Here is a 24,257-nt window from a genome sequence, read left to right as displayed (position 1 = left end):
TTTCCTATTAGTTCTAATGACATATAACTTTTACCTTTTGCTCCTGGGTCAGGGATAGAAATGAAATCTGTTTACAAATGTATTTTCTGTCCTAAGCTACTGGTCTCATCAGCAGAAAGGCAGATGATTGGTGGGAGAGTAAGGGCATCCCTAAGCAGTGATGGGAATAATCCCAGGATGAGTTTGGTCTCAACAAGAAGGATTGAGATTGGACTCTCGCCCCAGGATGGGAATGAGCAGAGAAGGAAATTAGCCTTGTTCCCCTTGCCAAAAAGCAGGAGAGACCCAAGCTGAGCCAAGAGAGTGCTTTTGTCTGGCCTCTGACCAGAGTATTTCACCCTCAGGATTCTGGCTATCTGTAAACCAGCAAAATCTTACTAACCCCAGGGGCAGGCTAGCCATCACTTAAGGACTGCCTAATAATCATGAGTAGATTTTGCTATGTGGTTAGGACTTATTAAATAATAGCAGCTTACATTGATAAAATAATTTCACATCTGTGATTCTCAAAGCAATTCTGTAGAGTAGGCAGGCATCAGTTTGTTGGGCTCTCCCTTAATTTCTTCATTCTCTGTTCTCAAATCTCAAGTCAATCTAGTTATCCCTAGGACTATGACAATGGCATAACATGGAATCAGGATGGGATTTTGTAGACCAGTCAATAGATTCAAGAGGCCCGAATTCAGGTGCTGGAGCTGTGTGTGACCTCATAAACTAAAGCACTATAAATGTGATCATCCTCAGGAAGCACTTCATTGATTATACATAGCAAATATGTATCACTAATATTAGTAAGTATTTTTCAGGTGTGTTTGTCTTCCTTCTTCAACTAGATTATAAATTCCCCTGGGTTAGGGATTGGGTGGCACAAGGGGCAGCTAGGTGGTGCAGTGGATGATAGAGCTCCAGCCATGGAATCAGGAAGACCTGAATTCAAATGTGGTCTCAGATACTTATTAGCTGTATGATCCTGGGCAAGTCACTGAACCCTGATTGCCTGTTTCCTCATCTGTAAAATGAGCTGGAGAAGGAAATAGCAAACTACTCCAGTGTCTTTGCCAAGAAAACTCCAAATCATGTCACAGAGAGTCGGACATGACCAAACAGCAGCCTCTCCTTTCTATTCGCTGAAACTTGAGAATGATAGAAAATCCTCAAACTACTATGCTAAGCACATGGACGTAATGTGCCAATAACATTGACCTTACTGCTCTATATACTCTTCAAAAGGTCGGAATAACTCTGGGGAAAGGTCTGCTTTTAATCATTCCTAGTTGTCAGTAAATGGTAGCGTGAACTTCCATAGCAAAGGTTCTTCAGACAAGCCAGCATCTGGATTGGTTGCTTCCTAGGGTTGCAAGTCCTCCATGAGAAGGGAAGTTGGGGCAAAGAATTCCAGGACAAAGCCCTACTCTAAGATTATATGTGGTTGATTTTGAATATTCAGCACCTAATATACCTTGCACATAATTGGCATATAAATGCCGATTGGATTATGATTATGTATTATAGCTATCTCTGTTGGTATCTTATTTCTCTGCTAACTCTAAGAAGGCAGGAACCTTATCTAAATTTACCCCTCCTTAGCAAAGGACTCCGTATACCTAATAGGTACTGAATAAGTGTCTGTTAAATTCTAAATGTCCTAAGGAATCCCATGTTCTCTTGAAGGGCTGGGTTTATCCTTACTTACAGAGTCTTGGTTTTGACATAACAATTCTAAGGTGAGGCATCTTGATATAGTGAAAAGGATGCTGCTTAGGTTTAGAGTCAGAAATTGGGTTTGAAATATAGCTCTCTTTACCTATGTTACCATGGACAGGTCACTTCTCTCTGGGCCTCAGTTTTCTCATTTTTATATAAAATGAAGAAGGTGGATTATAAAGCCCCTTCTATCTCTAAATCCTAGGTAACTTAGATTTTAGGAGACCTTTTAGTTCTTCCACCCCAACTGATAGTATTGAAACCTCGGGATGGGAAAAGGGAACCCTTCCCAGAAGACCTGCTTATGTGGATCAGGCAGGATTTTAGGATCTTGCAGGGAAGCCTTGGAATCTTGCCATCTTCTGCTTAAGGGAGAGGTCTTCACAGAATATGACTATGGTCCAGCCCAAAAAGTTATCTTTTCCAAAGTATTTTAGAACTTGGATAGGGGATGAATGTTGAATTTAGTCCAGTAGTCTTCTCTGTAAGGTTGTCAATGATAATCTGCTTTAGGCTAACAGTAGCAACTTCTCCAGCCTCTGGAAAAATTGTCTTATTACCTAGTATTGTTGCCATGATTGGGCCTAAGCCATGAGTACAGTTTGGATCGCTTGGGGACCTAAACAAAAACAGTATTTCTTTCCTTTTGTAACATAGTGAGTTGACCTGACTTTTTAAACTCTAAAGTGCCGCTCTTCTTCTCTTTAGGTTCCAGGTACAGTGGGTTGACCATCTGACATCACCAGTATGACTCTTCATGCGACCAGGGCAGCTGCACTCCTCTCTTGGGTAGGTGATTATTCCTTGCCATTGTCTCCCTGGTGTTTCTTCTTGGTGGGCAAAGGGATTCCTTTCTTTGTTCCGTTGGCTTTTGAGTTCTGCTAAATCTGCTGTAGACTGAAACCACTATTGAAAGTTCATTTAATTTCTTCCATAGCCTTCAACCAGGAACTCACTTTAACTACTATCTCCTAAATCACCTCCAGCCTTACTGAATTGACTTGTCTTCACCTTTCCTGATAAGAATTATTTAAGACCTTATTGCCACAATTTGGCTAGCAGCTGCTGTGGGGGTGAAAAACCAACACAAGCCCAACAACAAGAATGCTGCAAGCACAGGTTCTTTTGATCTGTTTTACTAAGGAAAGTAGCATTAAGGAGTTAACAATCTTACTCTAATCCAACATACAAATATCACTCAGCTCAGGGGGAAAAGCCAGCACCCTGAGCTTCAGAGCACATCCAAAAGAGCAAATAAACATGAATCAACAGACAGATTTCCATCTGACAAAATCACGACATACAGTTACCAGAGAAGCATCAACATCTGAGTTTTCTCCAAACCTGGGGAGCTCATAACAATGGCTGACCCAGAGTCACGTGTCACTCCTGCTACAACTCAGAGCTCCAAAACAGAAAGCCAACCTCTGGGTTTATATATCTTGTTCACAGTCAGAGGTGAGTCACACATGCGACTCACCCATGTGACCTAAAAGTGTCACAAAAATGGGACTTAAACCCACGTGGTCTAAAAGCCTCTGATGTCACAAACATGTCACTCAAACCCATGTAAACTAGGCTTTCCTGTGAGGCAAGGAGATCATCAAGGACTCCTAATTTAATTAAGGAAACAAAGGCCAAACTCTTCAAGGGCACTTGGTTGAATAAGTGCTAAGAGCCCATCTTCATTGCCAATGCAGACCTCTGGTTCTAGTACCTCAGCAAGAATCTCATCTGTACACTTTACAAGTAGCCATCCAACCTTTGCTCAAAGATCTATAGCAAGGGGAGGACCCACTACTGCAAGAAGCAGTCCATTTCTCTTTTGAATGTTACTCATTTTTTGAGTTTTTCCCTTGTACTGAACTGGAATCTGCCCTAGTAACTTTGACTTTGTTCCTAATTCTGTTCTCTTGCCAGGCAGAACTTATTTTATCTTTCTATGTGACAAACTTTCAAATACTGGAAAACAGTTTTTATATAAGGGCCCTTACCCCGATTTAGATAAATAATGTTTAATATAATCATCCCCACTCTTTCTTTGTGAAGAAAAAATGGCCTCCTTGCTGTTCTTCACGTAGAACATTCCATCTCCTATCTCCATGCCTTTGACAAGCTGTCCCCAGTTCCCCTCATGCTGTACCTGGAATGTACTCTTTCTCACCTTTGCATTTTAGAATCTCAGATTTCCTTCAAATGCAGCCAACGCCCACAGAGGCCTTGAAACCTTTTTTGATCTTTTCAGCTTCTTGATGAAACTACCTTGTATTTTTCATGAGATAGGGTGTCAGAGTGAATAGAGATAATGACCTGAGTCTGGAAGACCTGATAAAGTATTACCTCTTAATACATACTTGCTATTTGAACCTGGGCAAATAACTTAAGTTCTCAGTGCCCCAAGGCAACCCTCTGTGACTATAAATTGCTGAGTTCTTGCTGGTCAGTAATGGAAAAAGGAATTTCCTTGATGGGAATTCCCTCCACCTGGGAAATCACAGGTCCAAATTTAAAATATACATTTTGCATGTACTTTGTGTGTAAGTGCCTTTTCCTTCCTAGAAAGTAGAATCTTTGAGGGTAGAGATTTTAACTTTTGTCTTTTTATCCTCAATAGTTAATGTTGCTGTCGTTCAGTCATTTTCAATTGTGTTTGATTCTTTGTGACTTCATTTGGGGTTTTCTTGGCAAAAATACTAGAGTGGTCTGCCATTTCCTTCTCCAGCTTATTTTACAGATGAAGAAGCTGAAACAAACAGGGTTCAGTGTCTTGCCCAGGAGGCCAGATTTGAACCCAGGAAGAGAGTCTTCCTGTCTGCAGACCTGGCACTCTATCCACTGTACCATCTAGCTGCTAGTTAATAGTAGGTGTTTATTAAATGCTTGTCGAATGATTGATTGATCAGCCATATCTCCCAGTTTTGTGCCATTTGCAAATTTCATGTTATCCACACCTCTGGCCAAGTGGTTAATAAAAATGTCAAGCTGCACAGGGCCAGGCAGTTCCCTGGAATATTCCCCTAGAAATGTTCCAAGTTGTCATCAAACCAGGTCCTGAAACCAGTTCTTAATCTGCCTTAACAGTACTTTTGAGCCCACCTCTCTTGTCTACTAGAAGAACACGAGAGGATTTGGTAAATGCTTTGCTAAAATTTAGGTTAACTGTTCACAGCAGTCATCCATTCTACCATTCTATTAACCTTGCCTCCCAAAAAATAATAACCGAGTATTGCCTGGGATGAGACCTGTTCTTTATGAAACCTTGTTCTTGGCGATCTTCCTTTTCTAGTTGTTCACTAATTATTAAGGGATGCAGTGGTTAGAAACAAACTAGACTTGGGGAGGGATAGGATAAAAAGAAAAGAAGTAACAGAAAATGGGATGGAGGGAAATATACAGTAATCATAGCTGTGAATGTGAATGGGATGAACTCACTCATAAAATGAAAGCAAATACCAGAATGGATTAGAAACCAGAATCCAACAAGAGACGCATTTGAAATAGAAAGCTATACACAGTTAAAATAAAGGGCTGGAGCAGATTCTAATATGCTTCAGCTAAACTAAAAAAAAAAAAAAAAAAGCAGGGGTAGCAATCATGACGTCAGAGTAAAAGCAAAACTAGACTTAATTTAAATGGATAACCAGGGAAGCTACATTGTGCTAAAAGGTGTCATAGACAGTGGAGTAATACCAAAAATTTTTGTGCCAAGTTTCTTTGATAAACACTTCATTTCTCAAATATATACTGAGTAAAAAATTGAGTCAGATTTATAAAAATAAGTCATTCTCCAATTGATAAGTGATCAAAGGATATAAACAGGCAATTTTCAGAAGAAGAAATTAAAGCTATCTACAATCATATGAAAAAGTGCTCTAAAACACTATTGATTAGAGGAAGGCAAATTAAAACAACTCTGAGGTACCACTTCACACCTATCAGAAATGATGAATGCTGGAGGGTATGAGGGGAAAATAGGTACACTCAAGAACTGCTGGTGTAGTGAGTTGGTCCAGCCACTCTGGAAAACAATTTGGAACTATGCCCAAAGGGCTATAAAATCACATACCCTTTGACCCAGCAATACTACCACTAGGTCTGTACCCCAGAAAGATTAAAAGAAAAGGACCTGTATGTATAGATACATACACACACACGCACAGACACACACACAAAATCTGTTTTTTTGTGGTGGCAAAGAATTGGAAATTGAGAGAATGCTCATCAATCAGGGAATGGCTGAATGAGTTGTGACAGATAATTGTGATAGAGTACTATTTTGCTATAAGAAATGACAAGGGGGGTGTTTTCAGAAAAACATGGCAACTGACAGAAATTGAGAAGAACCGGAGGATCATTTTATACGGTAACAGTAATGTAATCACAATCAACTGTGAAAGACTTGGTTACTCTAATCAGTACAGTGATCCAAGACAATTCCAAAGGACTCAAGGTGAAAAAATGCTGTCCACCTCTAGAGAGAGAGAACTGATGAACTCTGAGTGCAAGTTGAAGTATAATTTCCTCATCTTCTTTATTTTTTTTGCCTTTGGAGGAAAATAGGGAAATATGTTTTTCATGATTTTACATGTCTACTTGATATCATATTGCCTGCCTTCCCAATGGATGGGGAAGGGGGTGGAAGGGAGGAAAAGAATTTGGAACTTAAATTTAAAAGAAAAAACAGCTAAAAATAATAATTTTGAAAAAAAAAATTTAAACTTAAATTACCCAAAAAAGGACATTTCTGTGCACATAGCAAAACACAAAAAGATCTATGAAATGAAATCTTCATTTCATATGTCTTGGTTTTTATATATATATATATATACACACACATATTACTTTCAAAACTGCCCTGCTTGTCAGTACTTCCTTCAGAACTTCTTTCTTTTTTTTTTTTGCATGTGCATTTAGAAAATGGTTCTCTGTCCCTTTGATTTTTTCGGAGGTTATTGATAGTGGCAAAGCTGTCATGTCTTCTCATTCTTTCATAACCCTAGGATCTAGTTCATCTGGACCTGGTGACTTGAATTCATTAAGGGCAGCTATAATTCTTCCTATCATCTCCCTGCTTATCTTGGGTTTCAACTCTCCATTGGCTATTTTTGCTCTGGCCTTTATAGTCCAAAGATCATTCCCCTTGGCCATGATGGTAGAAAGAGAATAAGAGATGTATAGCCTTGGTGTCTTCCTTGTATCTGTTATTGTGGATCCACATATCTTCCCTTTTTTTTTGGAGGGGGAAGGCAAGGCAATTGGGGTTCAGTGACTTGACCAAGGTCACAAAGCTAGTGTGTCAAGTGTCTGAAGTCAGATTTGAACTCAGGTCCTCCTGACTCCATGGCCGGTGTTCTACTCACTGCGCCATCTTGCTGCCCCTATATCTTGTAGTCTTTTCCCCGATATTTCTAGGGGTGGGGGTACCCTTCTTTTGATGTTCTTCATCTTTTCTCAGCCACAATTCATTCTGAGCTTTGGTGTTCCTGACAAAGTTCTTATGGAATCATGATTTTTAAAAATTTTGTATTCAATTTTATTTTCAATTCTTAATTCCCTCCTTCCCACTGCCCTCTTCCCCACCCATTGAGAAAGCAAGAAAAACATTACCTGTTACAAATACATATAATCAAGCAAAACAGATTCCCACATTAGTGATGTCCAAAAAAACCACAATGCTTCAGTCTGTACTCTGAGTCTATCATTTTTCTATCTCAAAGTGGATAGCATGATGAATCCTTTGGAATTGTGGTTGATGACATACTTTTCTATTTATCCTCTAAAATCTGCCTTTGCCTCTTCTGTCTTTTAAAAATCTAAGTGATTTGATGGATTCCCTTTACATTTGTATAGATCTCTTTGAATAATTTTTTCTTTTTCCTCTCCATTGGACTGTTTCTTATAGCTTCACAGTCTTATTTTGGAGAGCTTTCTATTCCTCCTGACTTCTGTAGAATTTTAGTCAATGGAATTCTACCTATCCTTTCTCTAATCCTTTGAAGTCAGCTATCCAAAAATCTAGGATACATATCATACCATCCCCAGATTTCCTTCTTTATCAGAAAGTCATTTCTTAATTATCAGTATTCCTATAATTTTCCCCAAGGAATCAATTCTTCCTTCTTGGTGAGAATTGGGTCTAGAATAATAATTTTCCTTGTTGATTCCTCCATCTTTTAAAGGGTGAAATTATCATTAAGACAGACTATGAAATTATTAGTTATTCTGTTTTTAGTAAAAGGAGGACTGTAACAGGCACCAAAATAATTGAAGTCCCTCATAATTGCTATATAGGGCTTCTATGCCAACCTTGTGATTGGTTTACTGAAGTCATATTTGCAACTGTAGCTGTTAATGATGTCTTTTCCAAATATTTCCATCATTGGTTTCCAAAGATGGTGTGTGAGACTTGTAAATCATGGCTTACCACTTCAGTACAAAGACAGTTCTATGAGGTAGGTACATACATGTCCCTTAATGATATGGGAAGGGTAGAAATCAGGTAGTCCTTAACTGTGCTGCAGAGAAGCCTATATGGTATTTACATGTAAATGAGATGCTCATCATTTCCCCATACCATTCTAGGAGGTAGAAGAATGAGCTAGGAGAAGAGGTCATATCTGCCTTTGGAGGCCTGCAGAAATGGGGCCATTTTCCTCAAACAAATAGGCTGACAGTGTCTCTAGCAAAGTCATCTTAATTAGCCACCTGTCATCATTTCTTCAAAATTTTTCTATTGACTTTTTCTTAGTATTCTCTGTCATCTACTTTTGTAGGACAAGATTTTGGCTGGTTGTTTTGGCAGATAAAAATAAGACTGGTATGTAATAAAACCTCTAAGGTTTTATTAATAATACTGTGACAATTTCTTAGGAACGGATGACCTTATATGTAAAAATTGGTTCAAAACAACCATTTTTTTTGATTACCCATTTTGTTCATAGTACTGTGGTTGGCACTGAATCATTCTTGCCTTCTTGGAGCTTGCCATTTACTGAAAAGCTCTTGTCTCTTTAAGGGTTTAGAAATACTTTTCCTCACAACAACTCTGTGGAAGCCAGTGCATGTGTCATTTTTCCCATTTTATAAATGAGGAAATTGAGGCTTAGAGAGATTAAACTTGCCCAACAACACTCAGCCAAGGCTCTCAAGTCCAGTACCCTCTCCTTTGCTCTCACCAATCCCGGCAAATAGAGGGAGAAGGACCTTAGGGAAATAGTGATGTGCCAATTTTGATTTGAAAGAAATGCATATTCATTACTCTTCAGTAGTAGAATTTTACATAAATCAGATTATCTTAGATGATGGTTTAAATCATCATCTAATTCAGTCGTCTCAAGAAAACAGAATTTATTCTTCAGAGAGTGAAAGAATTAATCAGGTTAGTTTTAGGTCAAAGTTCATATTTTCTGTCCTCGTGCCTCTCTCTTGCACTCAGAGAAATGTAATACTCAGAGTTGTTTCAGAGGTTGCTCAATTCTGTGTATTTGGCATGGGAAGTAATCAGTCTTAGAGGGGGTTGAGATTTGGGAGAACAACAAAGCCATTCTTTAGTCTTAGTTGCAGTGAATTTGGAAGGGTATGGTATGTGGCAGAGAGAGTAAGACTTGGATGTGTGATATGGGAGATCAGGGTTATAGGCCTGTGCTTGCCACTTTAATGTGTGACCTTGGGCCAAGTCACAGACCATCTCTTGGCCTCAGTTTCCTCATATGTAATACAAATGAGACTGAAACAAATGGTGTCTAAAAGGCCTTCCAGTTCTTACTTCATTCTTTGAAAAGCTTTTGATATTTTGGGGGGGGTATACCTTCCCACAATACAGATTACAGCCTTTTCATTAGAGGGAGAGGGGGGGAGAGAGAGAGAGAGAGAGAGCGCATGTGTGTGTGTGTGTGTGTGTACACATGCATATATACACACACACTTTTTGTCTCCAAACTTACTTAGCTGGTCCTCAGAAGACATGGACGCTGTACTCAAAATCTTTCAAACATTTTCAACTTTTTATTCTACTCTTATGTCCTTTTTGAGAACTAAAATTGCCTTCAGGGTTTGGAATAGGACTTTGCTTTTTCCACAGTGCAGTTCATTTGAGTATGTTTTGTAATTAAATTTATAACTCCATTAAAAATTTGTATTATTTTATTTCACAAAATTAGCAATGTGTTGTGTAGAGTGGACAGAAAATTGGTCTTACAGCCAAAACCTGAGTTCAAGTCCTTAACTCCATTATATAGTAGCTTAGGATAGTTTCTTGACCTTTCTGAGACTCAGTTTCGTTTTTTGTTTTTTTTTTTTGATAGGGGTGATAGTATTTAGCCTACATACTTCAAAGGGCTATTGTGAGGAGAATACTTTGCAAACCATAACCTCTTATGGAAGCGTGAGCTACTGTTGTTATTACATGAATCAGATATTTTGCGAGTTCCAGGAAGAGAGTTAAACAGATGTTTGGAGAGCTGTTTGCTATGTTGTTTTAGGAGGGAAACCCTGTTAATAAAGACGATAAATATCTAAATTGTCTTAATTTAAAAAAGGAGCTCATTCTGGGTATTTTTCTTTAGCAATAAACATGTGTTTTGCCAATAGGAGGATTCATTTTTAAATGTATAGCTTAATTATGTTTAACAAAAGTAGACTTTGAGTTAGGGCAGTACAAGAAACCTAAAACACCAGGTTTTGCAATGATTTGTCTTTTTCTTTTTCTATTCATTGACTGAAGGCACTTTCTGACTTTCTAAATTCCCAAATGATTCCTTACTTTTGAATTAATTATTTCTTTTTTTTGGAGGGGGGAAGGCAGGGCAATTGGGGTTAAGTGACTTGCCCAAGGTCACACAGCTAGTAAATGTGTTAAGTGTCTGAGGCCGGATTTGAAACAACAAGCATTTTTAAACTGCCTATTGTGTGCCAGATGCTGGAGAGACAGAGACAGCAAATGGTGAAATACCTACCCTCAAGGAACTTATCAAATATGGGAAACTAATTTATACACACATAAGATAGATACAGAATCATTTTAGGAATGGGCAGGAAGACAGTGGCCCCCTGGGAGGGTCTGGATGAACCTCCTATAGATCGTCTGGACTTGAACTTTTAACGGTTGTTCAGCATTCTTAAGAGCTGAGGTGATAATGAAGGGCATCTCAGGCATAGGAAAAAGTCTGTGCAAAAGGGAAAAAAAAATGAGAGATGGAAAATCACATGTGAAGAACAACAAAGAAGGCTGGCTTGCTTGGACCATAGGGTATAAACCTGGGAAGGTAGTAGGTTGGAGCCAGGTTGGGAAGGGCTTTAAATAACAAATAGTTGAAATTGTAATTGATCCAAAAGGCAGTAGGTTGCCACTGGAGCACTTCTTGCTCAAGGGAATGACCTAGTCAGACCTGTGTTTTAGGGACATCACTTAGTGATATAGCAATGTATTGCGGAGAGAATATTTAGACTAATTTGGAAGCTAATACAGCAGCTCTAAGCAAGAGCTGATGAGGACTTTGAACTAGGATGAGTGGTGTTGGTGTGAGTGAAGGAAGGGGATGCATGGGAGATGTAGAGGTAGCATCAAAAAGACTTAGCAACTGGTTGGATGTGTAGGGTGAGGGAGAATTGAGGAGTCATCTAAAGATGACATTAGGGTTATGAACCCAAGTGAATGGGAGGATGGTAGTATCCTCCACAAACAGGAAAATTTTGGAAAAGGGTGGGTTTGGAAGGTTCTGGAAGGAAAGATTATAAATTATGTATCTATTATGTTGAGCTCCTTATGCAACATCCAGTTGGAAATATATTTTATAGGCAATTAGCGACATGAGACAAGTTCATGAGAGAGAGTAGAGGTGAACATACAGATCTGAAAATCATCTGAATAGAAATGGTAATTGAATCCATGGAAGCTGATGAGTTCACTTAGAGATAGAAGAGAAGAGGGCCTAGGATAGAGCTTTGGAATATACCACAATTAAGAGAATAGGACATAGGTCCAGCAGAAAAGACTGAGAAAGAATGGCGAGACAGAACAATCAAAAGTTAACTTTGTTTCTGTTAAATAGAAAGAATTATTGGTTACGTGAAATAGACAATTTCCCTGTAGCTATCCACATATATTCTTGTTTTACATAAATTCCCATAATGCAAATTTGGCTTTGTGTAAAGAATTCTATTCTGAAAGAAATCTGCATTTCAGAAATTTATTTTGAAAATTCTTCAAAGCAGGTGCTGTACTATGTGGGCATCATAAATGGTGTTGTGAGCTAAGAAGCATGTCTTAAGTAAGTTCCCACATGTCTGCAGACAGTGAGTGATACTGCTTCCCTGTGTTAATAGTGATCCTGGCAGCAAACGTGTTCTTCAGGGGAAAAGTGAACCATCTCATAAGTGTAAGCTAATAGACTGTGTTATATAAACTAAGTGAAATGGGTGGGTAGGGGAAAATTCACCTTAAATAAAAATCACTTTAGGTCCGCTTAAGTAAGATGAGAACTGTAGAACTGTTTAGAGAAAGAGAATAAAGAATAAAGTCTAAGAGAATTTATCATAACATAGGAACAGTGTACTGAAATAAAAGAAAACATGGGGAAAATATAGTAAAAACCTGGCATATAAAATGTGTAAGGAACTTACGTAACTTTATCAAGAAAATTTCCTACCCCAATGGATAAATGGTCATGGGATGTGATCATTTTGGAGAAGAGCAAACAGAAATTGTTGGTAAACACTTGGAAAAAATATTCAATCTTACTAATAATCCAAGAGATACAAACTAACATAACCCAGAAGTATTACCTCATACCTACCAAATTGACAAAGGAAAAAAACCCAGTGAAACACTGCTGTTGGGATAGGTAAGAAACAATCAGATACATTTATTTATTGTTAATGAAATTGTAAACTAGCAGAAATTTTTTAGCTAATAATTTCATTGTTGGGAATATACCTTGGGAATATTAGTTTGGCTAACTAAGTTATTCAGAAAAATTTGTACCAAAAAATGCCCAAATATACCTGAAAGGAACCAATGATAGGGAATTGTGGGTTAGTGAAATTGTCTCCTAATGAATATGAGAATACAGTTAAGATCAGCCAGTATGGGGATCATGAAGCGATCTGGAAGGAACTTTTTGAAATAATTCTTAATGGGGGAAGAAAAAGCAGAACCAAAAGAAGGGGTACAGTCTTAACTACCACCATATAAACAGAAAAGTAAACCAGAACGTACAAAGAAAGACTTTACCAGAGACTTAAGGGAATCAACTAAAAAATTAGGGCTTTCTGTGTTGAAATTTATTTAAGTATAAAGGAAGCCGAAGTAACTGCAGTGATGATTAATATTGTTTATAATAAAATTAAACTATTAAACTGAATTATCACTTAAGTTGCTTAATTGATAAGTCCATGTTTATATGAGTTATTCCATTTATATTGTTATTTCAGTCTCATCAATAAATTTTTATTTCTCAGCCCTTAGCAAATCCCTGTAAAATAGATGGATTATGGTGGCATCACTGCTAGGTGCCTATATCATTGGTGACTCTTCATTTTCAGCAATTAAATTTTGACCCAGTTTCATAGGTCATAGCCTTAGAACTAGAGGAAACCATAGAGGTCTCTCATTTTAGAGCTGAAAAAAGTTGGACCTGGGAAATTTAAGTAGCTATATAATGTTCCACAAATGGTAAGTGATAGAGCAAGAATTCCAATATAGGTCCTTTGATTCCAAATGTAACAATTGAGTTTTGAGTCTACTGCTGCTAAAAATGAGTTTAATGATTATGCATAGCCTATTGAGACTTAGTTGCCACAGAACTTATTAAACATTTTGTAAAAGTTTACAAAAATATATTGAATATAGCTTTCTCTCTCCCAATATTTTCAGCACATTGCCTAGTACAGAGGTGCCAAATATGTATTCAGGGACTGCATGTGGCGTGCATCACTCTTGAGTGTGGCCCAAACCAGATTAAAATGTAATTGGGACAATTGCAAAACAAATAAAACAACAAAATAAGTATAAAAATACAATAAATCATAGGTAAAGTTAAGGTATGGTGTTTGAAGTCAGTATGTACAGAGATCTTTATGTATGGCTTAATGGCCTTTGACTTTGACCACAATGGTGTAGTACACTGTCTCAGTCAAGCATTTATTAATGCTTGATTATATTTATATGTGCCGAGGGTACAAAGACAAAAAGAACATAGTCTGTGATGAAAAGAGCTAGTGTTATATTAGGCAAATGGCATTTACGTGTGTATACATAAATAGAAAATAAGTGCAAGGTAATTTTTTTTTTTGAGGGGAAGCATTGGTAATTAGAGGGAAGATGTGCTTGAGCTGAGATTTGAAGGAAAAAGGATCCTAAGCTAGGGAGGTGAAGAAGGGAGTGCCCTCAAAATACGGGGGACAGTCAGTACAAAGACATGAAGGAAGGAATATTACGTGTGAGGACCAGCAAGAAAGTCAGCTAGACTGTATAGAAAGGGAAATAACATTTAATGGGCCTGCTTATTAAGGGTTTTACGTACCAAGCAGTTTATATTTTACCTTAATGGAGCCGCTAGAGCTTACTGAGTTGGAGAGAGACTTGATCAGAGAGTGCTTAACAACTTTGGCCACGATTTGAAGTATTAAATGAAGTATGGAGGGACTTGAGTAAAAGGAAGTTCAATTTTTAGATTTGTTGTCATGGTCTGGGCAAGAGGTGTCATAAGACCCTGAACTCTAGGATATGGCCATATGAGTGTGTCAGTGATAGCTTTATTGTCATCATCATAGTAGGGAGAAGTGGGTGAAAGCAAGACTTCTTGGAGAGGTAAGATCAACAGGACTGAGCAGCTGATTGGGAATGGGAAGTATAAGAAAATTCAAAGAGACAATAAGGGTGTAAATCTGAGTCTCTGGAAGGATGGTTGTCTCCTCAACAGTACTGGGGAAGAGTGTGGGTTCTTAATAAATTTTTTTGGTGGGATGAATTCTATTAGGTTATAGTTTCTTTGAGTCTTGGCTCTGTTACATACTAGCCATATGACTGTAATCTCTTTCGGCCTTAGTTTCCTCATCTGGAAATTGTAATCTCTGTCCTGCCTACTTCATAGGGTTGGTGTGAAGATTGACTATGCATATTTGTTATACTGGTTTTTCTTTTTTTTTTTTTTATTAGTGGGTGAGTGGGAGGAGATTTTTTTTGTTGATTGAAAAAAATTTTTAAAAGATCAAATGAGGTAGTGATATAATGTAAGAGATTGTGTGTGTGTGTATAATATATAATTTGAGTTTAAAAAAATACTGTCCTTAAAAAAGCCCCATGAGTTACATAACAAAAGTAGTATTATCTCTAATTTACAGATGAGAAAACTGTAGGTCAAAGAAGAACTTAAGGGAACCTAAGGGTTAGCGTAATATACAATTACATAAATGTGAGCTATCATTCTTACTCTTTTTAAAAAAATTATATGAATGCAAATTCAAAATGAGAAAGCAATGAACCACAAGTCCAAAATAGTCTGGAATAATATTCTGTCCCCTGAGACAAACAATATCCTAAAGCTCTGAAAATCCAGTAAGGAAAGCCTTGCTTCCTTCCCCTACTTCACTGAGCTTAGAGCTAGAAGAAATCTTAGAAAGCAGTTTAATCCAACTCCTCATGGTGGTGGGGGGGAGGTGGGGTGCGTGGCGTAGGGCAAGGGGCATGGCAGTGGGCTGGTGCAACATCTGGGAGAAGTGACTTACTAAGGTTATACAGGCAGCTCCTCTGACCCCTATACCTTCCATTACACCATGAGGCAGCCATATGACAATACCAAAGCCTTTTCAGCATCCTTAGCCAGTGATTATTAAGTTCCTGCTTTGTCACATGAAGAAAGCATATTGGGGAAAACTCTAAACTGGATATGTATTTTATTTTTGTTCTTAAGTAGCATGCCAATTGGGGGCATCCACCACAAGGCAAAATATAGCAGTAAGTTGAACAGCAGGCAGACTTGACCATTGATTTTGATGATTTTGGCTGAAATGACTTGAGTATCATTATTATTTTTGCTATTCTACTAAGGTTGACAAAGCTTATTAAGGGTTCATTATGTGCTCTGCACTGTTCTAGATGCTAGATGCAAATACAAGCAAAAAGAATGACTGCCCCTGTCCCTCTTCCTCCAGGATCTTACATTCTGATAGGACAGGGATGGGGAACCTGCAGCCTTGAGGCCACATGTGGCCCTCTGGGTCCATAAGTGCAGCCCTTTGACCAAATCCAAACTTAACAGAACAAATTCAGAGGGCCACGCTTGAGGACCTAGAGGGCCACATAAGAAGAGAGTCCTGGACTCTCTTCTTATCCCCTTCTATACTGTTTCACTGGCTAATCTCTTCAGCTCCCTTGGATACAATTATCATCTCTAAGTTGATGATTCTCAAATCTGCTTAGCCAGCCCTAATAGCTCTGCTGATCCCCAGTTTTACATCTCCAGTTGTCTATTAGACATCTTGAACTGGATGTCCCATAGACATCTTAAACTAAATGTTCCATGGACATCTTAAATTCAACACATCTGAAAACAGAACTCACTTTTCCCACCAAATCTTTCTCTCTTCTGAACTTACGGTATAACTTTTGAGGGTTCCACCAACTTCCTAGTCACCTAGGCTGAAAACAGGTGTCATCTTCAACTTATTACTTGCACTGCCCTGCCCCACCCCTATCCTGCCTCCATATCTAGTCTCTTACCGAGTCCTGTCATTCTGACCTTTACCATGTCTCTCCAACATACCCCCTTCTCACCTCTGACACTGCTACCACCTTAGTCCAGGCCCTCATCAGCTCATGCCTGGGCTTTTGCAGTAGCCTACGGGTAAGTCTGCCTGCCTCCAGTCTTTCCCCACTCTAGTCCATCCTCTACTCAACTGTCAAAGTGATCTTTCTATAAAGTGCAGGTCTTACCATGTCACCCCCTTACTCAATAAATTCCAGTGGCTCCTTATCAGCTCCAGGATCAAATATAAAATCCTGTGGTATTCAAAGCCCTTTATAACCTCCCCCCTCCTTTTCCATTCTTCTTATTCCCTCTATTCTTTTTTCTCCCTTATTCCAACATACTATTCAATCCAGCGACTGACCTCCTTTGCAAGCATTCTGTCTTTCAACGCCAGTCTCTCCACTGGCAGTCTCTCCATGCCTAGAATTCTCTCCCTTATCTCTTTCTGGCTTACTTGGCTTCCTTTAAGTTTCATCCAAAACCCTACCTTCAGTAGGAATCCTTACCCGATCTTTCTTAATTCTAATGTCTTATCTCTGTTGATTATTTCCAGTACATTTTGTTTGTAAGTAATTGTTTGTCATCTCCCCAGTTAGACTGTGAGCTTCTTGAGGGCAAGGAGTGTTTTTTACCTTAGTATCCCAAATGCTTAGCACAGTGCCTGACACATAGATAATAATAAATGCTTAATAAATGTTTACTGACTGACTAACCTCCCCCTCTTCAGACCATAGTTTCCTCATCTTTAAAATGATATGATTGTTAAAAAAAAAAAAAAACAAAACCCAACCAACTAGAAACAAAGTAAGTCACCTTTGATTAGGGATAGCTAAACAGATTGTGCTACATGAATGAAATGGAGGAGGAAGGGGAAAGAAAGAGGAAAGAAATAAGCATTAGTGTCTTGTGTGCCAGGCACTCTGCTAAGTGCCTTGCAAGTATTATCTTACTTGATCCTCGCAACAACCCTGAGAGGGCAGTGCTTTTATCATCCCTAATTTTACAATTGAGAAAACTGAAATAGAGGTTAAGTGACTTGCCCAGTAAGTGTCTGAGGCTGGGACTTACGAGTTTTCAGAAGAATTCAGAAACATGGAAAAAATATGAACTCATAAACAATGAAATAAGCAGAAGCAGAAAAACAGTATACATCATGATTAATAATAATATTAATACCTCTCAGTTACACAGTGCTTTAAAGTTGTCAAAGCACTTTATAATTATTACTTTATTCTTACAATAACTCTAGGAGGTAGGTGCTATTATTATCCCTGTTTTACAGATGAAGAAACTGAGGTTGGCAGAAGTTACACAGCTAGTATTAAACTCAGAACTTTCTGACTACAGTGTAAATGAAAAAAAAAATCCTTCTAAACTCTGAATTCTTTGTATTATGATCAGTGAAAAGTTGAAAAAATATACTTCCCTCTCATCTTTGCAGAGGTGGGGACAATAGGTGTGGAAATGTTAGACTGCAAGACACAGTTGATAAGTTGATTGGTTTTGCTGAACACTTTTTTTTTCCTCTTTGTTCTTTGTTACAAGTTATGTCTAAGTGGGGAAAGGGAGAGAGAAATAATCAGAAATGAAGGTTACTAAAATGGCAACAGTGTCAATAAAATTTATAAAAATAAAAGCAAATAAGAGTTTGGGCTAGATGACCTCTAATGGCTTTAAATATATTAAACATATGCAGAAATACTTGTCATTCCTTATTGTGGAATTCTACCTATTCCTGAAGGAATCTCCTCTATAACATTCCCCAATAAATGTTCAGCCTTTGTTTGAAGACTTCAAATGAAGGGGAAACTCACTATCCAAGGCAGCCCATTCCACTTTTGCATAGCTCTTAGGAGTTAAGGTGTTTTGTTTTTTACATGAAGACTAAATTTACTTCCCTGTGAGTTTTCCCCCTTGCTTCTATAGTTCTTCCTATAGAGCCAAACAGAAGAAATCTAATGTCTATAATAGATCTTCAAATACTTGAAGAGAGTTTTCATGTCTTCCCTTAGTCTTCTATTTTGCAAGTTAAACATCACCAGTTCCTTCTGCCTATCAAATATGGCATCCCCCCCATATCCAGTTTTTTGCCAAGTCTTTTTGATTCTTCCTTCACAATATCACACATCTGTCCTCATCTTTCTGTTCACACAGCCCCAGTAGTCAGTAGAATGGTGTAAGCATTGACCTAAGCCCTATGTGTGATACAAATTTATGAATCAAAGAATTAAAACAGAGGTGTCTCAAGGTGAAAGTAGAAAGGAAAATTTATTACAATCCCATGGGAAAGGGCAACTCCAGGCACCTCTCAGTGTCAGAGCTCACTGGGCACAGAGAATTGGGGTGTTTATATAGGTCCCTAACTGCAATTCCCCCTCCCAACCTCCTTCCTCTCAGCTTGAAGATGTAAGCTTTGAGGGTACAATCTGGATGCGATAAATCTATCCCAGGGATAATGGAAAGAACAAAGTTTTAATTATTTTTGACAAGCAAGTGACGGACATAACGTTACCACCATTCTTATCCCCATTCTCCCATCAATCTGAAGTGATAAATCTATCTTAATGACAATGACGATGAACAAATGGTTTGGTTATCTGTGACAGGCAGAAGCCAGTTGTTGGTTACCTCATCTTCACATCTGTGGCAGACTAGCCTTTCCCACCACCCTTGCTTCTGCAACGATGCCTCCCATCACCCTTACATCTGTGACGGATATCCCCCAGCACCCTTACATTTTGTCTCCCATCATTCTTATACCTAACTGGTCTTGCACATCTACATTGCACCTGGCTTTCAGGCTTTTCATCCATTCTTCTCCTGAGCCGAGGGTCCCTTATCCTGGGGTCAATACACAGGGGGTGAGCATCCTGTGTCCTATCTTCATTCTCAGAGGATTTTATGGTTGCTAACTTATTCACCTCTATCCTTCTTTCTTTTGGGCCTCTCGCCCTTAGGTAAATACACAGGATGGGAATATCCGGTGTCCTATTCTTATCCTCAGGGGCCTTTTGGTCACTAGCTTGGTGTATAGAAAGGAGAAATGGCTTTACAGGAAGGAAAATATCTAAGTAGAGAAATGGGACTCACTATCCTACTTATTTCTATTTATTTAATTTGTCCCCTTTTATGAGAGGTCTTCACTCATTCCACATAGCCCTAAGCCTAAGTAAGGTCTGACCTTTGAGACTGCTCTGCTAAGTGCCAGTGACTGCTGCTTTATCTGGCTTTCCTCTTTCTTGCAGGTGAACAGCCTCCAGGTTGCTGAACCTGTGACATCAGTGCTAGAGCTCCAAGACTGCAACATCTTCATCCAGATCATAAATCGCATGTAAGTAGGAACCTCCCACTTCCAGTAACCTTTAAGGGAAGAAAGGGACTCCTGGATTGGGGACACAGTGCCCAAGAGACCCTCTTTCCCTAGTGCCTGTGTCCTAAAGGGATAGATGTGACAAACATTGGTTGACCATAAGTGGGTGACTAGAAGAGAGTAAATTGGTCCGTGCAGGGATCAGGTAAAGGAATCTTGAGATGCTGAGCATCAAAAAGAAAATTTGAGGGTTGGGAGACACTAGCTGACTAATCTCTAAAAGTCTAAACCTGGGGAAGAGGGATTAAAATGCTTGACCCTTGAGGGTAGGTATGCAAATGGTAATTCTTGATCATTACAGAGCTCCCTAGATGCCCCAACTCGGTAGTTGTAGTGGGATGATGCGGGGAAGGGGGGGAGGTGTGTGAGTAGAGATCCTGAGAGAGTCCAGAGGTGTCAAACAGCCCTTAGGCTAAAATGTAGATAATACTAACTTTTCTAAGTCAATAATTCAATCCCAGACCCTCTAATTCCAAATCTAGGGATCTTTTTGACTGAGATGCCATAAGAGGCTGGTTGGTGTAGGGTTGATTATCCCAGGAATCTTCTTTCTCTGACATGTATGCAATGATTTCCACTTTGCAAATGCTCTTTCCCAGCAGTTTGGCAGAAATCTTGCTCAGAGCAACATCTTAGGCCACATACAAAATAAGCTGAAAGTAGATATAGAACCTCAATATTAAAGGTATCTACTTTTTTTTAAAGCAGGAAAAATTCAGATCAGGTACAGCTTTGGTTAGAGGGAGAATTCTTAACCAAACAAAACTTAAAGGGAGGTAATAGATAATTTTGTTTACATGAAAATGGAAAATCTTTTGCATGAACAAAAGCTTTGTATCAAATATCTTTGAAGTCTGATTTCCAGAGTATGTAGGGAACTAACACATTATATGACCAAGAGCCATCCCCAAATGAATGTGGTCAAAATTGATGAACAAACAGTTTCAAAAGAATTGCAAAATATAAACAGCTATATGATTTTAAGAGAACTGCACATCAGAACAACTCTTTAGGTTTCACCTCACACCCAGAAAGTTGGCAAGTTTGTCAGAAGATGGGAAGTCACTATTTGAGGGGTTATGGAAAGACAAGAACAGTAATATACTATGGAAAGAGCTGTGAATTGGTCCAACAATTCTGCGAGCAGTTGGGAATTAGACTAAGTCCTCATGTGTCTTCTGTCCTGGTTATATCATTTCTAGAGAGTCATATACAGTTATGGAGCCATTTTTAGAGAGAATGTTGGCAAACTGAAGATTCTTTAGAAGGGAACAGGATGATGAAATTAACAGGACATTAGGTTGTGCAAGAATCAGTTAAAGGAGCTGGAGATATTTACCTTAGAAAAGAGAACTTAAGAGATCCTGATTCCTGGCTACAGCTATTCTGAAGGGCATATATGTGGAACTGGAATTTGAGTTATTTTGTTTGGCTTCAGAGAGAAGAATTGGGAGCAAAGGAGGGAAAATGAGCGAGGAAGGAATAAGTTTGACTAGATGCCTTCTGAGCTTATAGGACCATAAATTTAAAATTGGAAGGAACCACAGAGGTCATCTAGTGTAACTTATTTTACAAATGAAAAAACAAGTACATAGAGACTAAGTGACTTGCTTAAGGTAACATGCAGAGATGGGATTTGAAAAGACATTCTTGACTCCAAATCCTGGGCTTCTTCTACTAAGCACTCATGCCTTCTCATAAGAGTCTGATTTTCAGGGCTGATTCTATAGTTGTGTGAAACTTCAGGGTATACTGGCCTTAGCCCCGGGCCCTGTTCTTGTGGTCAGAGATACTTCAGTGTACTCCCCAAGACCTCGGTCACTTTTGATTCTTTCTTCTTCCTCTCTCTCCTCACCCCTAATCCCAGCCATGCAATGGTCAAATCCTATTGATTCTTCTTTGAGTGTCTTTCATTTGCTCCTTCCTGTTTGTCTTCCCCGCTCACAATCCCTGCCCAGGGCATTGCCACTTTGTTTCTCCTTTACTGCAATAGCCTTCTAAGCAATCTTTTCACCTACCACCTCTCTCTGTCTTCTAATACAGTCCATACATTGATGTCAGGCTATTCTTTTCTAAGTGCTGCTTGCATCATATTATTTTCCATATGAAAAATTTTCCCAACCCACCCAGGGCTCTTTTTCCTCCCTTCATCCCCAAATCCTATTTTGTCCAGATCAAGGCTTACTTAAGACACAGGCGAGAGAAAGAAATTATTTAAGACTGATTTAAATAACAGATAATTAGGGCACAGATTGTGGTGTCCACATGAGCACAGTCTTTTAACCAGTAGTTTATATATGTATGTATATAGGTTGATACATATATACATAGCATCCCACTGGAAACCCTTTCGCAGGGACTGAAATGTAAGGAAAAATATTAGGGATGTTCTGCTCTAACCTCTTCCTTATGAAGAATTAAGGAAAACATAAAGTACCTACTGTGTCCTTTTGAGAATAGGAAGCTGAGAACTCCACCAGTGTACATGAGGAAGAATGAAAAGGGCACAGAGGAGAGGCCCACTGTGGCTGTTCCAAAGAAATAGCAAAGACTTAGTGTGAAAAAAGTAGACCCAAAAGAACAAGTACAGGTTGACTACCTGTGTATATAGGGGCAACAATACCAGCCAGAAATCCATGTTTGAAGCTAAAAAATGATCCAGAAAACAAGAGCATTCTAGGTTCTGTGAGGTGGGTGGAGCTAATCTGTAAATAGAAGTTTACAGACTATATAATTTATAATTTCTGTTTTGGTTTTTCATTTTGAAAACTCATCATTCTTTTGTCATGCCCTTGTTTACATCAATGGAAATTAAGATAATTTTTGTTTTTAAAGAAGAAAAGTCTTGGGGGAACACGATCGCCATCTTTTAACCAAGACTGTCACGTGGAAAAGGGATTAAATTTATTCTGCTTGGCCTGGGACCAGCGGCAGTAGTGAGTTCCCAGCACAAGAAGTCATCAGGCAGAGTCGGGGTGTTGTAAAGGGAATTTCTTTTCAGGTACAGGTTGGACTACATAACCTCAGGGATCCCTTCCATCTATGAGATATTAAGATGTCATAAGAGAAAGAGTTGTAGGAATAAAGCAGGGCTTGTTTCTGGGTGTAAAAAGCTTATTCAGTATGTGAAAGCTCACAAGCTAAGGAGGAATGAACATGGGTCTGCATTACCTAAAATCCAGTCTTTGCTGCTTCTTGGGATGACAAGTTCAAACTTTATTTTAAAAACAGTGAGGTGACAAACTAGACAGCTTTGAGATGTTTATTGTGGCCAAGGCAGTGAAGATTGACTGATGAGCTCTGCCAGGGGACCAAGTGGTGACAGTTAACTAGTCACATTTTCTTGCCCCTCTGTTCATAGTGTAGACTATTGCAGGTCTGCCAGCCAGTAGGTATGTCTGCGTAAGCACTGTGCTAGACATGGTGGGGAATACAAAGATACATAAGATATGATCTGTGCCTGCCAGAAGCTGACAGCCTAAAGTGCGTTAAACTGTTAGAAAATGTTTAAATATTAAACTTTGTGACTGATTATGATGCAGTAATTCAGACCCAGGAAATAGGACTGGGGCTGGCATCCTGGAGGCGTCATAGAAGAAAAGAAGGGGCTTCCTGGGGTTTGAGCTTGGCCTTGAAGGATGGGATTATTTAGTATTTAGATGGGAGGAAAGAGGCCTTCTAAGTTGGGGTAGGTAAACGTGTAAAAGTCATTAAGGCAGGAACTAGCAGGAAGGATTTTGTTGAATTTTAAAGCCAAACTTTTGTTCCTTTTATCTGTTGTGGTCTGCAAAGCTGTTGACTTTTACTTTGATTTGAGAGCTCCCTCTGCTGACTTCCCTGTCGTGGTTCGCTTTGTTCCTGTTTTGTGCAGCTTGTTAAACAAATACCAGAGACAGTGAGAGATTAATTGTTCTTATACCCAAGTTCTTGTAAAACATGTAAGTCCTTGGGCTTTTCACAGATTCTGTTTGCCTTCAGCCTTATTCAGTGGTGAACTCTGCTCTGTCTTTTCAGAGATTTTCTCCTCTTCTCTGTATAGTCATTTTCAGTTGTTGGTCACATCTCAGTATCTCCACAGCCCCCATTCATTGTTATCCTTAGCTATGTCCAGGACTTTCTAACATCTTGTCCTTTCTTCTGTAGCCCTTCAAGAGTCATTGGCCCAGATTTCCACTCATTCCTCCTCCTCTCATCTGTTTTCACCTTTTCCATTCTTGCTTCTTCTGTTTCTCTGGAATCCTGAGAATTGCAAACAAACCATGACCACTAAATGCGTACTATTTATAGAGCCCTAGGTTGAGGATTTGGAGAAATGTAAGGTTTGATGAAGCACAGTCTCCTCAGGGAGGTTAGAGTCCAGTAGCTGAATAAGGTGCCACTACAGATAGTCATAATATATAATATTACATGAGTAGTGACCCTAAGTACATGAGAAA

General features: G+C 38.9%; 1 protein-coding gene across 4 annotated transcripts in view; it reads left to right on the top strand.

Annotated features, from left to right (window-relative positions):
• The window catches only part of NUMA1 (nuclear mitotic apparatus protein 1), a 100,754-nt gene that overhangs the window by 48,744 nt on the left and 27,753 nt on the right, over nt 1-24,257 (top strand). For all 4 annotated transcript variants that reach the window (XM_036743264.1, XM_036743265.1, XM_036743263.1 and 1 more), the window contains exons 2-3: nt 2,413-2,493; nt 19,697-19,782. In XM_036743264.1, coding sequence (XP_036599159.1) covers nt 2,452-2,493; nt 19,697-19,782 — 128 coding nt within the window. In that variant the 5' untranslated portion in view covers nt 2,413-2,451. The remainder of the gene's footprint in view (nt 1-2,412; nt 2,494-19,696; nt 19,783-24,257) is intronic.

The sequence above is a fragment of the Trichosurus vulpecula genome, chromosome 2 (genome assembly GCF_011100635.1).
Source record: "Trichosurus vulpecula isolate mTriVul1 chromosome 2, mTriVul1.pri, whole genome shotgun sequence".
In the NCBI taxonomy this organism is placed as follows: Eukaryota; Metazoa; Chordata; class Mammalia; order Diprotodontia; family Phalangeridae; genus Trichosurus; species Trichosurus vulpecula.
Note: the sequence above shows the minus strand (reverse complement) of the source record. Positions and strands in the feature narration are given on the sequence as shown.